Here is a 17,765-nt window from a genome sequence, read left to right on the forward strand (position 1 = left end):
CTTAAATTTATTGCCAATTGCTTTTGTGCTTCTTACTGAATGGGGTGTCTGCATTTCAGATCGCTACTGAAGCAATAGAAAATTTCCGAACTGTTGTTTCTCTGACTCGAGAGCAGAAGTTTGAATATGTGTATTCACAAAATTTGCAGGTACCATACAGGTAATGACACTGAAAAGTGGGAGGGAAGTGTGAGGAATTTTTCAGTCATCAGATTTCTTTCTACGAAGATTACTTTAGCCAGAGGTAGAGAAAAAGTGTAGAAATTACTAGAAAGAAACCAATAGAAAAGCACTTAAATTTATATACAAGACTCTGACCTAAGGCAGGAATGTATTCAAGGTAGAATCAGTAAGAATGAATGGGCAACTGATGGGAAGAGGGTATTGAGAATGATTCTCATGCCACATTTGGATAATGAGCCTATTATTTGCTCTTGTTGGGAATGAGTCCTTTATGGAACATGACATTTGAGTTATCTGTGGGACACTAAGGTACTTCCTGTATTTGTCTGTCCTTCCTCTCTTTGCCTCTCCTTATGTGGACACCTTCTCTTCATCTTTTAATCTCCTTATCCAGTGAGGCTCTAAACTGTGATGTGAGCATAAGCCCAGCCTCTCTGATCCTCAGTTCCTTCTATGATAAAAGGAGAGAGCTAGACCTTATCAGCAGGTTTTCAGTTTTAAAAAAATGATAGAACTTTTTTCCTGAAAAAAAATTCATTTGAAATTTCAATATATAAAACAGACAAAAGCAGAATTAATATGACTGAAGCAGGGCCTCCCCGGTGGCGCAGCGGTTGAACGCTGGATTGCGAGGCTGCCCGCAGCCTCTGCAGCACCGGTTCGATCCCCGACATGGCGCGCAGACCTCTCCTGCCGCCCACTGCTCCCCTCAGCAGTGTGCTTCGGTCCTTCTGCCTGCTCTGCTCCCCACTCTGGCTCTGGTGAATTCTCTCACCTTCCCACGCTTCTGACTGTACCCAGTGCTTGTATAAATAAATAAATAAATAAATAGATAAATAAATTTAGTTTAAAAAAAAAATATATATATATATATATATATATATATGACTGAAGCAGGAGTAGGGGCCCAGAGAGAGGGCTGCCCACTTCTAGTGTGCTCTTATCTTCACACTGCCAAGTTCCATGTGGCTCAGAAATCCAAGATGTTAATTCCTTTGTAGAGTTTTCTCTAAGTCCCCCAGAGTCTCCCTGTAACATGTTAATTCATGATGTACCTTCATTGCACAAATGACTCCTGGGTCTCCAAGGGTGAGAAAATGCCTGATTCTGCTGTATCATCTGTCTTAGTTCCAGCATCTTGTAAGTGTTGCTAAATGTTTGTAGACTGCATGTTTACTATAGAGTCCATAGATGTTATCTATTCAAGAGTGGGTAGGGTGTTGGGGGGATGGAAGGAATTTACATAGTAGTCCCTAACAGGCTCTTAATGTTTTAATTGACTTTAACACACTTTGAGGAGTGATTAATCTTCCACTAAATATCAATACACTGAGTCTCAGAGAGTAGGCAGTTTCCTAAACGCTCAAGAGTGGCAAAGGGAGTGCCAACCTTAAATTTTTGGAAACAAAATCCATTTTTATCTGTCATGTCCCACTGCTAACCTAAAATAGGTTACATTTTAAGGACTGAGAAATATAAGTCCAGTAAATTTCAAATGTCTTCTTTGCAGAAACTCTTTGAGGAAAGCACACATCTTTGGCATTACATTTGCATTCACCCAGGCAATGATGTACTTTTCTTATGCTGGCTGTTTCCGGTTTGGTGCATTCTTGGTGGCAAAGCGGATTATGGAATTTGAGCATGTTCTGTTGTAAGTATTCAGTTAATATTTACAATTAATCTCTAAAAAATAAAATCAAGGTAAACATTCTTCATACCTGGATAAAAAAACCTCACTGTGAGGCTTCATGAAGAGATTTTTGGTAATTCAGAAAGTATCATTTTACCTCTGGGTGTCCCTGTGTTATTATTGAGGCACCCTATTTCATTTAAGGAAACAGTGACTTCCCCTCCCCCCACTGCTGAGTCACATGTTTGACCTTTCCAAATGTATGATTGTGTAGGGGTGGTGAGTCCATTCAGGAGTTTGTGTTTGGGAAGTCAACCTTCCAAGTAAAGCAAAGGGGAGACCTGTCTGAAAAGCAGTGCATTTATTAAAAAAAAAAAAATCCCACTGGTTTACGTGTTAACAAGTATAAATAAATCCATGAGATTTATTTAGAGCTGTTTAAAAAATATATATACCTGTGCTACATTCACACAGGCATAGAGTCCAGAGGAGAGGAGCGATGGGCTCATAGTATTGTTCTGGGAGTCAGTTCCAGGTTCATTATTTAAAAAGGCACTTTGTTTCTAGAAGTGTTATGTGAAAGGAGTTATCAAAGGAGCAAAGTCTTTTAAACAATACTCCAGTTCTTGAAGACCTGTCTAAGACCTGTCTAATATCTTATTTTTCTTCAGTTTGAAAAAGGACTTTCTAACAATAGCCTTAATCAAACTTGCTACTTCCTAAAACAGAGGATGGAAGCCAACTTAGGGGAAGTGCCTGGGCATAAACACCAGGAGTTGACTTTGATATCCTGCCTTGTCTGTCAGCAGGGTTAACTGGTCTTGTTGTAGTGGAGGGAGTGGGGTGGGGAGAGAGAGGCAGAGAAAGAGCATGCAAGGTCCTCTGAGTCATAGGCTTGGAACTGGCAACAGTCACTTCCATCACATCCTGTTACCCAAAACATGCCACAAGGTCAATCCAGATTCAAAATGTGGGAAAACAAATTCTACTTCTTAAATGGAAAAACTGCAAAGACATATAGCAAGAAGGTGATAATGCAGAGAAAGATAAAAAATGGGGTCATTTTGTAATCCATTTATCATACTGACATGAATTTATTAGAAAAGAGTTTTTTCCCTCTGTTTTGTGATTGTCAGAGGCAATACTTTCTAGTTGTGGAAGTGTCAGTTTTCTAGCATTATAGTCATAAGTCTTTCTGCATGTTTGGTCTTGGTTTTTTCAGGGTCTTCTCAGCAATTGTCTTTGGAGCCATGGCAGTGGGACAGGTCAGTTCATTTGCTCCTGACTATGCTAAAGCTAAAGTGTCAGCAGCTCACATCATCATGATTATTGAAAAGGTTCCTCTGATTGACAGCTACAGCACAGAAGGCCAAAAGCTGGTGAGTTTGATGTTTTGATTATGTGATCAGCTCCCAAACGATGAATGGAAGTATTCCAAGGACAAATTTAACAAAACATATGCTTTATTTGCTGATGATAAAATGAAACTTTCTAGATAGTGGGGCCATTTTAATAAATGTAAAAATATATACTAACATCTGGCAGTTGTGTGCAATGAAGTTACAGGTAATAGGAACACTGTCCACTTTATCAGCAAAGCCTATTCATCAGAGTTATGTGTTGAATTATTAGTGGGGAACAGATTCTAGTTATTGGATTTGTGTTGTGTTAATAATATGGTATAAAACACTGACTCTCTTAGATCTTATTGAATTCTAGAAGTTACAAATGATGCCCAATTATAATACAACCTGTGACACCTGGTGGTAAGGGAGTTGTGATACAGCATGTTTTCGGGGACTGCAGTGATGAATTTTACTGTTACTGTTTTGATTTTAGAAAATGTTGGAAGGAAATGTGACATTTAATGAAGTCGTGTTCAACTATCCCACTCGGCCAGACATCCCAGTGCTTCAGGGGCTGAGCCTTGAGGTAAAGAAGGGCCAGACACTGGCCTTGGTGGGCAGCAGCGGCTGTGGGAAGAGCACGGTGGTCCAGCTCCTCGAGCGGTTCTACGACCCCATGGCGGGCACAGTGGTGAGCACACTTTTATGTTGAGCTACTTCAGGTTGACATCATCTTAATGCCTTGATTCTGATCTCTAAGCCATGTTTTTTTTTTTAAACCTTTAAACACAGTTCCACTTAAAATCTTGCATCCTAGATAGGTCTCCAAGCTGTGTCATCTGCTTCAGCCAGATTCTCCAGCCCCTGTCTCAGCACAGCTCCTTTACCCTCCTTTGTGAGCTGTTTTTTACTTCCCATCTCCCTTCCATTGGTCAGATTCAGTTTACACAATAAGGTCCAGCAAAAATGAAAGTAGCCAGAAAGAGGAAAGTGCTAAGTGAGACTGGTAAATGGGAGCCAAGAATGAGAAGTGTTTCAAGGAGAATTGTATTATATACAGATGTTGATTTACATTGATGTATACTCCTATATAATAGTACTGTACAATGTCACAGCAATTAAAAAAAAAATTAAGGTGCCAGATAGTCAACAGTGACAAATGTCATGGAGAGAGAGGGTAAGATGAAGACAAAAAAGGATTTTGACAATAAATGGACTACTTCTAACATTTTTAATATTCTCAGTGAAGCAGGGTATTAGAAAACAGTTTAGCATGGCTGAGGTGTGGTTAGAAGGAGAAATTGAGACTAAATGAATATAAATGATTAGAAGATCAAAGGTGAAAGAAAGGCAAATTATTGTGCAACTTTGTGTGAGAAGGCAGAGTTCAGGGGAGAATGTGTAGGAATTTTGAGTGTTTTTATGGCCCAGGATGAGACAAAACCATTGAAACATCTTCTAAGGAAAAAAAAGTTTAACAAATTTGGGGAGTGGATAAGGCATATAAAGCTTTCCCTTTTGTTTCCCAAACTGAAAGGAGAAGTGAATTATCAGACTGATTCATTCAGCTTTTGACAAAGCTTTTCTGAATGCCTGTCACCCTGTCTTAGGTGCTAGGCATGAGCAAAGAGTCTTGAAGGGGCTAATTAAATTTTAAATGACTATAAGGCTTTTTTTTTTTCACTCCCTTGTTTTATATTTTCTGTGAATTCTGATTTTCTGTTTCATTTTTTTTTGGTCACAGTTTGAACAAAGGATTCTAAATGAAGACCTCTGTAACAATTTTAAGTAGTTAGGAGAAATGTTAGCTTTCAGACACTTGATTATGGTCCCTAACAGATATTTATTAAGTGGTGTATAAACGTTGAGCTGTAATGAGTTACATGCTCACACAGACATTAACTGAAGTGGTCAGGGTTGCGAAGCTGCCCGTGGCCTCTGATGCGCCGGTTCCATCCCCGGCTGCTCCCTGGCCACCGGAGGAGGGTCCCACATGGCGCGCAGACCTCTCCTGCCGCCCTCTGCTCCTTTCAGCAGAGTACTTCAGTCCTTCTGCCTGCTCTGCAACCCGCTCTGGCTCTGCTGAATTCTCTCCCTCCCACGCTTCTGACTATACCCAGTGCTTGTATTAATAAATAAATAAGTCTTAAAAAAATAAATAAAATAAAATAGGAGTAATAAAAAAATAATATTTAGGAAAAACAAGTCATTTGATACTAGAGAAGAATGTGAGCATGGTTAATAATGATTTCCCAATGCAGCAAATAAACCAGTTTCACTGACATAGAGGGATTAATTAATGATTCACAAACTTCTTTGATTATAACCCATTTAGGAAGGACAAAAAAAATCTCATAGTCCCCCTACCTCACTCATCATTACTTTAGCAAAAAAAGCAGCACCAGTGCTAAACAATACCATAATCAAACAGGAAAGTAAAAAAAAATACTCTTCATGTACTTAAAACACAAGGAAAGCATAATTAAAATAACATGGACCAATTATAGTTTATTGTACACACAGAAGTTGCTCTAGATTTTTCAAGTAGATAAGTATTTAACAAAGGGAAATTATTTAGTGGCAAAGTGGAAATAAAAAGTGAAAGCAAATGTGTGAAGACACTCAAATCACACCACTATAGCTCTGTCCCAAAGCAGGACGTTACTGCAATGTATCCAAGTGTCACCATAGCATCAAATCTTAAGAACAAGACCGGAGTCTGGCTACTGCAAAAACTCTTGCCTGCTAAAACAAAAACTCTTGTCTGCTGACCACTGCTGCTAAAGGAGAACTGGCCTTTCCCTCCCAGATTTTGTACAGTGCATCTCACTGCTAGGATCTCAATTCCAGAAACAGAAGGAAGTATGGGAAATAGTTGTTAGCTCCATAGAAATATGGAAAGGTAAATACAGAGAATGTAGAAGTGAATGCTGACTGCATAGGAAAATAGCTATTTCAAGACAACACTTGACAGTGCACTAAAAACATTATCCTCATCTATTGCAGGAATGTGGTTATCTTCTCCTGAGCATTTGCACTTGAGCTTTGGGACACTCCCAAGTAGTGCATGGCAGCTAGACTTCCTAGTGGAAGTGTCCCTAATATATGCTAGTAAATGTGCCAAAATTTGTGTATGGACATCAATTAGTGACCTTTTGCAACTCAGTTAGTAGGCTGCTATTAGTTACTTCTTATTGCCATGTAAAAATGATCTGTGGGTTTGAGTATCATTTGATCATAAGAGCAGTGGACTTCATCTTGAGGTCAGGAAATACTCACGACCATCATTGGGCCCTGATTCATACTTTGAGAAACATTAATCTGAACAGTAATTCCCAAACTGGGGTGGATCAAAATGGCCTAGTAGCTAATAAAGAATCCAGCCACCTGACTCATTCAACTAACCTTTTAAATTTTTATGAAGTTCCCAGTTGATTTCTGATAGCAATCATGGTTGAGAACCACTAAACTGATAAGTTTGAAATGTTTAGGTGAAATTATGGAGAGTATTGAAAAATGACACATAGAGTTGTATAGAAAGGAGATTCCAAGTTTTATGAGACCTGAAGGTTAGACAATTTTAGGAACTATAGTTGAAAGGACATAAAACTTTGAATGCAAAAATGAATATTTTCCTTGAATGAAACAAAATGCAACAAAATTTTGGAACCTTAAAGATTCTGTTCCTTTGCTTTTTTTGGCACGTTGTTAACAATGCTTACACAAAAGAACTTCCTGACTCCAGCCTGGCAACACTCCCACCCAGAACATTGTTCAACTCCCGGCATTCACCTGCAGTTGAGGGCCCTTAAAGTTTAAGCATGACCTACAACATAGTCAGTCCTCACTATTTTATTTATAGTTGTAATTTTAAAGTACTTCTAGCATATTTATTTAACAGCAAGCAGTGGATTTAATAATCTACATTAGAGATAGCTATCATTTTAATTTGGCCTCACATTATTATTAGCAACGTGTTTGCTTCCCTAGTCATGTTTTTATGTAGGCCACTATCTTTTGAATAGTTTTCAATGATTCCCCAGAATTCCTTGGGCCACCCTCTGACCACCATCCTTGCCTCAACAAAGAAGCTCTGCTTTGATTGGTTTTATATTTGGGTTTCTAAACATGTTTTCCCTACTGAAAGGAGTCTTCAGCCAATACAGGTTTTAAATAGTTTGCAATTCCAGTGTATCATGTGGAGATGAAGAGGCCCAGGAGTTAGTATATTCAGTCTTAGTGGTATAAACCTGGGACGGGGGGCAGGAAGCTCCTTGTTTCCTCAAAATTTCTATTTCTCAAATTCTGCATTACATCTAACAAGAGCTACTATTTTGCCACATTCTTGTGTGATTTTCCTGCTTGCCTCTACCCTCTGTTTTCACCTTCACTTCACACTGTTAGGTAGCCTGGAGGATAGATGCTTAGAATAGTCCCCATGGCAACTGGGCTTGATAAGGTGAGGGCTGTGCTTTCCAACCTTGCATTGCTGGCTCCACAAACAGAAACTGTCTTCCTACAGCAAAGATTACACCCTAACCCTGGACAGCTGTCTCCCTGAGGCATGCATTCAGGCGCATGGAATAAAAAATATGTACATGACTCCATATGCGCTCATCACCACTAGTAGAAAAGCTCAAAACTCAGTCACAGATGTCTTCTTCAGAGGAGATGAATGGCTCTCCCACTCGAATGCCAGAGTTCTCTTGCAAAGTGGATTTTTGTGGCAGATTTATCCACCTGCATCAGAGAGAAAAAGGATTTTTATCAGCAAGGAGTATCCCCAATTTTCTGCAGGATAGTCCAGGGTGCCAGGTGACTAGAGAAAGGCATTCTCCTTTGCCTTCAGCCCAGCATGATAGACATCTGTTCATCCTTTCACATACCCAGCCATCTATCTGATATCCCTCATTGTTCCAGGTACATAAGACACAGTTACCAGTCGCTGTCTGTCCTTGAGCATATGTGCCCAACACTGTCCTAAATGGCATCCTCTCATGATCTCATTTAATCCTTAATTCTAAGAGCTAGGAATTATCATTCTTGTTTTGCCTTCAAGAAATGGAGAGAAATTAATTCGCTTGTCCAAAATCAGCTACTTAGAGAGAAAGCAGTCACCTTACCACCCTCACTTTTATTCCATTTAACTGCTATGGTTCATTCCTGAAAAACTTGATCCTAACTCAGGTCAGATCCAAACCCTGACTGACTAGCTGTTATGAGGTCATAGTATTTATTTATTTCTTCTGTAACCTTGACTATTCTTTCTGTGAAAAAAATGATACATAAGAATAAGGATGTTGGGCTTCCCTGGTGATGCAAGGGGTTAAGATGCAGCCTGTGAAGCTATCCGCAGCTGCTGAGCACAAGTTCCATCCCCAGCCAGGGAGCAACTCACAAGCTGCAGCAGACCTCTCCTGACTCACCCTCTGCTCCCCTTAGCAGTGTATTTCAGTCAGTCTGCCTGTTCTGTTCCCCACTCTGTCTCTGGTGAATCCTCTCACCCTCCCCACACCTCTGGCCTGTACCCCAGTTCTTGTATGCATAAATGGATAAAAAAAAGAAAAAGGATGTCAGGACACATCCTAGATATATAATGTATCATATTAATTTCTTGTGAGTACTGTAACCAATTGCCACAAATTTGGTGGCTTAAAACAACATGAATGTATTATCTTGTTAAGTTCTGGAGGTCACATGTCCAAAATGGGTTTCACCAGACTGTGTCAGCAGGGCTGTGTTCCTTCCAGAGGCTCAGGTAGACCATCCCTTTACTTGCCTTGCCTAGCTTGTGCCCCTCCTCCACATTTAAAGTCAGTCTTTCTCACTTTGTACCACTCCACACCTCCCTGTCCCATATCCCTCTCGTATAGTTAAGGATGCTGTGGCTGCATGGGGCCCACCAGGAAAATCCAAGATAATCTTATTTTGAGGTCGGTTTACTGGAAACCTTAATTCCATCTGCTACTTTATTCCTCTTTGCCATGTAACATCACATACTCACAGGCTCCATGGATATCTTGGGGTGAGTGGACATTATTCTGTCTACCATTTTCATGTATCAAGAACCAGGGCTAAGACAAAGGAAACATGACAAATTTCTGGAAGCATACAGTTACGACTTGTTCAATTGAACTTGAAAATTCAAATTAAAAAAGAATTTAGTAGTTTAATAACTTGGCAATTTTAATGTATAAAATAACAATATTAAATTTTATGAATTTAAAATGTGCTATACTGAAAGTGATCTGTGAACTTTTGTTTTCAGCTCATTGATGGTAAAGAGACCAAAGACCTGAATGTCCAGTGGCTCCGGGCACAACTGGGCATTGTGTCCCAGGAGCCCATCCTGTTTGACTGTAGCATTGCTGAGAACATTGCTTATGGAGACAACAACCGGGTTGTGTCACAGGAAGAGATTGAACAGGCAGCCAGGGAGGCTAACATACACCCTTTCATCGAGACACTGCCTGATGTAAGTATCTCCAAATGAAGAGCCCAGGAACCTATGGCAGCTTCCTTGGCTTATAGTTTTATTTCTAAAGAGCTGGTTTCCCAAAGGTAAAGAGAAGAGCAACCAAACACAAACACACCTATATATAAACATCTAGCCTCACTTCCTCTCTCATTCAACATTAAACCCCCTTTAATAATGACAAGGTCAGTGGTTCTTAATGTGTGGACATGGACCAGCACATTCAAATTACCAGGTAACATGGTAGAAATGCAAATTTTCAGGCTCAGGCTCTATACCAGAATCAGAAATTTTAGAGGTAGAATCTAGCATTCTGTGTTTTAATAGCCAAGCGATACTAAGAATTGAGAACCATTGGTTAGGGGTTAACAAAGACAAATGCAGAGAGTAACTATTACCTAGTTTATTAAGTAGTCCTTGCCTCTGGCATTTGTGTATCATAGGGACCCAAACTTTCTGGGCCTCTGATCTCTATCATACCCAGCACACCTGTAGACATCTCTCCTCAGTTGTCTAGACAAAGAGAAAGAAGACAAAAATCACTGAAGTCTATTTCATTCTACAGACCCACTTCTGAGTAATTTGTACTAGGATTTACTCACTTTGCAGCAGGAGCCTGGTTGAGTGACCCTCTTGTTTCTAGTTTATAGCCCACCTCTGGCTCAACTGGATGAATACTGTATCAATACAACTTGGCAAACCTATACTCACACAGGACACATGTCCATGTGCCTGCTTCTGAGACAGCTGCAGCTATGAGATGGAGCCAGGCCCAGGCATTTAGTGGACCTTCACTTTTGGTTCTCACTTTATCTGCAGTTGGAGACCTCACAGTGCCATAGAACTTGAGGTGCCAGATACAGCAAATAAAAACCTGCAACCCTATCTAGAACATGCATGTTAAATTCAAACTTGGTATCAGGGTCAGAAGCCTGGGTTTGACTAAAATTTCAGCCTGAAAAGGCCTGAAAATAATAACATAGCATTGTTTTCTAGGTTACATATAAGTGACATCTTGTTTTTCCTCGCTCTTACATGGCCCTTTTAACTCCCATCATCATATTGAATAGTGACAATTATCCGTTGTAGAAAACAGTATGTGAAGTTTGGGAGGACTCTAAAAACAAAAATTTAAAGAGGAAATTTTGGCTTGTACAGTTAGATTATCAAAATTCTTTAACATCTATTAAAGTTCACGTGTTGGAGATAGTTTTATAAAAACAGGCACTAAAAGGCTATCATCCCAACAATTTCTTCTCTTTCTCACTTTAAAAGAATGCGGAGGGTGCCACCTGTTGGTTATAAATGAAATGAGCTTCAATTACTTTAGCAGAGCCTGTTCAAAGCAAATTTACTTTTTCTCACCAAGCTTTGTCCCAAATATAATGAAAACAGAAGACTGGAATAGACTAACATTGTAATGTTCTTTCTCATAAAGACATTAACTTGTTTACACTGAAAGGTGACTTTCAAATGTCTTGTTTTCAAGAAGAGAGATCAAACTTGCTTTGAGAGCAATCTTGTCGTTTACACCTCTATAAACTCACTCTTAGCTTCTGAGCCTAAACTTTTTTGTGTGTATGAAAGTGTTTATGTTGTTTAGCACACTGTTTTTTTGAAATTTATTATCAAACTTTTCACAATAACAAAACCCTTTTTACAGAAATACAACACCAGAGTAGGAGACAAAGGCACTCAGCTCTCTGGCGGTCAGAAACAGCGTATTGCCATAGCTCGAGCACTGGTTCGAAAGCCTCACATTTTGCTTTTGGATGAAGCTACATCAGCTCTGGATACAGAAAGTGAGAAGGTAAGAATTTAAATTGGATTCATTGACAGTTGAGTCAGTTGTTCTTAAAAGATATACATTTATGCCTCAGTCTTCTACAGTAGAGAAAAAAAATTAGATATGTTGATTGTTACTTGTGTCAGCTTTCAGTGGAATTTAAACACTTTCAAGAGAATCAAGATGAAAAATGCAAATTAGACATATAGTGCATAGAATCAGTTTGTATTTACCTAAGAAACTTCATTCAAGAAGCGTATTTCCCATTTCTACTGGCAACTTTTCCTCAACTACTATATGAAAATGTTGGAGGACAATGCAATGTTAAAATCTGTCAGTACTGTAAGATCAATATTAATAATCATTTTCAGTTTGGGAAAAAAATTGAATATTCAGGCACCTGAAAGAGAAACTAATTCCCTATTTTAAAAATACTAGAATTTAAAGATACTGTTTTCAATCTATGTGAGGCCTTTCTGAATGTGCTGCAGAGCTGGAGTAGAAGGCTGCTTTGAAGGATGTTCTGTGGCTAGAACACCAGCAAATTTTTTAAAATTATTAAATATACTTTGCCTCTGACGAATGTTCTGGGTACCCGATCTCTGTCATACCCAGCACAACTGTCAATATCTTTCCTCAGTTGTCTAGACAAGAAGAAAGAAGGCAAAACCCTCTAAGTTCTGTTTCTGTCTAAGGACTTACTTCACCTGAGTGATTTGTACTAGAATTTAACTCACCTTAGTAAGGTGAGGTAATTATTATTGGATGGATTAACTCCTGCCTCAGACCTAAGCCATATTAGTTCAATATTCTGCTAATGTGACAAATCCCTTGCTTTGTGAAATCTGTGTTATATTTCACTGACACCATTGTTAAAGAACCTATTGTGGAGAAATTAATTTTGAGGCTTACTTTGAGGAGGAATTAAAGGAAGAGGACTATTTTTGCCAGAATTAATTTGTTGTTTTTGAACAGATTGTCCAAGAAGCCCTGGACAAAGCCAGAGAAGGCCGCACCTGCATCGTCATTGCTCACCGCCTGTCCACCATCCAGAATGCAGATGTGATAGTGGTATTTCAGAATGGTAAAGTCAAGGAGCAGGGCACGCACCAGCAGCTGCTGGCACAGAAAGGCATCTATTTTTCCATGGTCAGTGTTCAGTCTGGAGTCAAGCGCTAGTGAACTGTGACCATATGAGTTGTTAAATACTTTATATTTCAGTAAAAATATGGCATTTAATCAGAGTGAAAATGGAGCTACCCATTTAACATTTCCTGCCACAATTGAAGATCATTCCACCAAGTTCAGAGTCTTCAGAGACTTTATTCTTTAAGGAACAGAAAGAACATCACTAAATGGAGTGAAATAGTGTTTTCTAATTGTGTCATAAAATTTATAGAGTAATTCAAAGTAGATTTTGTTAATAAATGTGTAATTTTTGTTTATAGTTTCTTATTTGGACAGTAACTGACTGCCTTGCTAAATGACTATTAGAAGTAACAAAAAATATTTTATGTTTGCAGTAAAGTGCATGTAATAAAACTAAACTTTTATATGACTGAAGTCAACATGTCCAAAATGTCTATAGATATAATCTCTCTCAAACGCAATATTGCCTATAATTTTGGGGGCTTGTTCCAGTTGATTCTGAATTTCCATGTTATGATGACTCTCCAACCACACAGACAGATACAAGATTGTGGGGGTTTGGTTGGGACAAAGGATGCACAGTTGTGAAGTGTATACTCTGTCGTACATTAAATACTTTCCATTGTTTTTATAAAGGACTGACTGTTACAGGATGTTAATATATTTACACTTTAAAAATGTAATTTTTTTCTGATTTGATAACAAATCATTTTACAATAATTGATCAGTTTCCAAAGTCTATCTATCTGGTTGCAGATGTTTAAAAACCCATAATTTTAAACATATCATTATGCAAACAATGAAAGAGAACATATATCAAATAAAGATTAATTACAAACAACAACTAAAAATTAATATTGAAAGGCACAATCTAGGAGCAATATTTGCCATATTATTATAAACAACTGACATCCTTAATATATAAAGAATTTGAAAGAAAAAAATATCATCACCTCCAAGGAAAAAATAAGCAAAAGATAAGGTCATGAAATTCCTAAAGAAAAAAATATATAAGAGAAAAACTGTATTATCTCAATAATAAAGAATACAAGGTAAAGCCACATACCCCTGAGAAGTGACGGTCACATCATGGTGCAATTAAGGTGTCACTTATTTTTGTCTTTCTCCTCAATAAACAATAACTTTTGTCCATAAACAAAAGTACCTTTGTGGGAGCTGTGGAATCTGGCACCATACACCAAAGAAGTTGAGAAGAGTTTCATCCACTCCTGAGTTGATAGACAGACTTTGGTACTGACTGCAGACCCTGTAGTAGTCCGTGAATAAGCTTTTGTCTCTTAGCTTTGATCAGGAGCCCCTGGAAGACCCTGTCTTAGTCACCCATGAACAAGAGAGTCTTTATGGAAGTCTAAATTTTCACGGAAGTTGCAGGTTACTATTGAAGGGGTAAAAATGTGAGTATGAATGCACTGACAAGAACAAGAGAACCAGTTTGACTTTACTCATACCACCCTTCTCCCAATACTCACATCAGTGCCGAGACATTTCAGCCATGAGTTCTCTTGCAAGAGAAAAATGAGTGCATATGAGTGAATACCTGATTTCTTTAGCTGTATGGAAAATTGCCAGAAAGGCTCATTTCTGTCTCACCCCATCCAGAGTACTAAATTATGCTCTAAGTGACACTGTGTGGGTGAGAGTTAACTGGGAGAGTGATACATAGGACTCTCAGAAGGCATTCAAGGAATGTGGAGCCTCCTAACTGTGTTGTGGACTTTATCAAGAAATCCCTCTTCCAAGAGCTTCTGGAAATGCCTTGCCTATATATGCATCCCATTTGCCACCAGCACCCCCATTGCCTCACCCATACACATACACTGCCACCCTGTGGCCAGTTCTCTGTGCATACTACTAATGAAAGTAGTAAGATTTCACAGACAGCAAGTGAGCATACACAGAAGACTGGCCTGAAACTGTGGGTCAGAGAGAGACCACATACCTGAGCTTTAGTGCCACCTTTAGAAAATCTAAAAGGAGGTAATTAGTTCATGATCTGGTGCATTATGGGGTCAGGAGAAGACATATAAGCTTAAGAATTCTGCCACAAGAGGGAGTAAAAAGCATGGATCAGTTGTATCCAAATATCTGAATGACTCCAAATCACTGGCAGGACTGATATTTCTCTTCAGAAGTCAGTTAATAAAGACAGAAGATGAATGGTACCTCAGTGGGAACGTGGCAGTGCAAAACTGCAAGGAACATAAAAAATCAAGGAAACCATGCCACCAAAGCATCATAATAATTTTCCACCAATTTACTCCCAAAGCCCAAAATAGATTATTTTAAGGAAATTAATGAGCTGTAATATAACAGTTGATTAAACAAAATCAGGAAATGACTACACCAGCAAAATGAGATTAACAAAGACGTAGAAAATACAAAAAAAAAAATTTTGGAGCAGAATGAATAAAGTGAAAAAGTAACAAAAAGCATCAATAACAGAAGAGATCCATCAGAAGAAAGAATCTGAGAGAGGAGGTATGAAATTATCCAGTTAGAGGAGAAAAAGTAAAAAGAATGGAAAAGAGTAAAGAGAAGCTGCATGATGTGTGGAATACCACCAAAAGAACTGACATATCTTACTGGGTTTCTGGAAGAAGAGAAGGTGGTGGCAGGATCTGATTAAAAGAAATAATGACTGAGAACTCAAACTGGTGAGGTATAATAATTATGTTAACAAAATTCATAGATCACCACACAAAAATCAGTATTCTCTCCATGACACATTACAATAAAACTGTCAATAATTAAAGACAACAAATATTGAAAGTAGCAAGGGTGTGGGGGAAAAGCTTGTGTCTTACAAGAAACCCCCATAAGGCCATCAACAGATATCTCAGCAAAAACAGGTTAGGAGAGTGTGGGATGGTATCTCCAAAATGCTTACAAAATAAAGTATCCTGCAATCCAGGAATAATCTGTCCAGCAACACTGGACAGAAATAAAAGAGAAAAACTTCCAAACCAATGAGAGCTCAGGGAATTCATCCACATTAGACCTACCTTGTAAGAAATACTAAAATAAGTTCTTCAAACTGAAATGAAAGGATGTATATATAAAAATATATACCAAAACCTATGAGAAATAGCAATAGCAGTTCTTTAGAGTGAAGTTAATAGGTAAATGCCTATGTTAAGAAACAAGTAAGATCTTAAACAGCCTAACTTTCTGACTGAAGGAAATGCAAAAAAACAAACTAAGCCTAAAGTTAGCAGCAGGAAAGAAATAACAAAAACTAGAGTGGAAATAGAGATCATAAAAACAATAAAAAAGATCAACAAAACTAGGGTAACAACTGACAAAAAATTAGCTAGACCAAAACACACACACACACACACACACACTCTCTCTCTCTCTCTTACCTTGAATAATTGAAATCAGGAATGAAAGCTGAATATAACACAACTGATACCACAGAAATACAAAGGCTCATAACAGACTGATATAAACAATTATACACCAACAAAATGGAAATTTCAGGAGTATACAGATTTCTAGAAACATGTCCTTCCCATATATAGTAAGGAAAAAAGAAAAGTCTCAATAGATGAATAACACGTAAGGAGACTGAATCAGTAATCAAAAACCTCCCAAAAAGAAAAGCCCAGGACCAGATAGTTTCACTGGTGAATTCTACCAGCTATTTAAAAAACAAGAATCTTTTTCAAACTCTTCCCCAAAAAGTAGATGATGGAACATTTCCAAACTCAGTTTATGTGGCTAACATTGCCTTGATACCAAAGGCAGAAAAATATACGATAAAGAAACAAAAATACAGGCCAGTAAGCCTGATGAATATAGATGCAAATGTTCTTGACAAAATACTAGCAGAACTTAACAGCACATGGGCACTGTACACCATGACCAGGAGGGATTTATCCCTGTGATAAAAGGGCAGTTCAACACATGCAAATTAATAAATGTGACACAATATTAATAGAATTAAAAATCACAATGTCATTTCAATAGATGCAGAAAAAGTAGTTGACAAAATACAACATCTTTTCATGATAAAATTCAACCAAATGAGCATAGAGAAAATAGAGTTCATATATGACAAGCCTACAAGTAACATAATGACGAAAGATTGAGAATTTTGCTCTAAGGATCAGAAACAAGGCAAGGGTGCCCACCCTTACCCCTCCTATTCAGCATAGCACTGGAAAGTCCTAATCAGAGAAATGTGGCAAGAAAAAGAAATAAAGAGCATCCAAGTCAGAAAGAAGCAAACTTATCTTTGTAGACAGAATCATACAGAGAAGATTCTAAAGACTCCACCAAAAATTTTATCTTTGTATGACTTATTTCACTTACAATAAAGCTCTGCAGGTAAATGTATGTTGTCACAGGTGGCAGGATTGCCTTCTTTTTATGACTGAATAGTATTACATTGTGTGTTTGTGTTTGTGTGTGTGTGTGTGTTGTATACACTAAATATATACCTATATCTATCACATTTCTTCATTCATCCATTAATGAACATTTAAGTTGTGTTCATAGTCTGGTTAATGTGAATAATGCTCTAATAAACATGGGATTGCTGTGTTCATTTCCTTCTGATATATACCACATGTGAGATTGCTGGGTATATGGTAGCTATGGTTTCAATTTTTTGAGGAACCTCAATATTGTTAAGATATCAAATTTTTGATAATTTGTTTCAGCTGACTTGGGAAACTTGATAAAATCCTCAAAACATGGAAACTAAAATCAAATGCTTTTACTTAAAAAAAAATAGAGGCTCTAAGTTGGGCCAGTGAAAACAGAACAGGAGCTTTAAGAAACATCAATAATCTAGATGTGAATGATACACGATGAGAAAAAAATTGCTAAGGTAAGTTTGTGACATTGTTGAAGATGAGGAACTCTTTCAGGTAGAAGATGAGTTATTCATATAACTTGAAGATGACAGAGTAGAAGACATTTGGAAGTGTGACCTTCAGAGTACTGACTAAACACATCTGGGTCCCAGGATGTGCTGATCACTTGAGTTCAACTCTTTTATTCTCTTAGTTCCATGCTAAGATTATCTAGCTATATTCAATTGTAAACAAAGATGGGCCTTCTATTTGATTCACCAGAATCAACTTCTGGATTTAGACCAAAGTATGCTTCAATCTGTTTCCTGACAAACAAAGCAGCTATTTTTTCCCAGGTTTCAATAATAAGATGTCT

At 38.0% G+C, this 17,765-nt stretch overlaps 1 protein-coding gene across 1 annotated transcript in view; it reads left to right on the top strand.

Annotated features, from left to right (window-relative positions):
• ABCB1 (ATP binding cassette subfamily B member 1) overlaps positions 1 to 12,599 on the top strand; it is a gene marked incomplete at its 3' end in the record, with an annotated part of 83,759 nt that extends 71,160 nt beyond the window's left edge. Inside the window, 7 exon segments of the mRNA XM_084230847.1 lie at positions 60 to 160; positions 1,694 to 1,834; positions 3,036 to 3,192; positions 3,653 to 3,850; positions 9,428 to 9,634; positions 11,298 to 11,444; positions 12,396 to 12,599. Of these exon segments, the coding sequence (XP_084086973.1) occupies positions 60 to 160; positions 1,694 to 1,834; positions 3,036 to 3,192; positions 3,653 to 3,850; positions 9,428 to 9,634; positions 11,298 to 11,444; positions 12,396 to 12,599 (1,155 nt within the window).
• Positions 12,600 to 17,765: the final 5,166 nt, after the last annotated feature.

This window comes from Talpa europaea, assembly GCF_964194135.1.
Source record: "Talpa europaea genome assembly, chromosome: 3".
NCBI classification, from domain to species: Eukaryota; Metazoa; Chordata; class Mammalia; order Eulipotyphla; family Talpidae; genus Talpa; species Talpa europaea.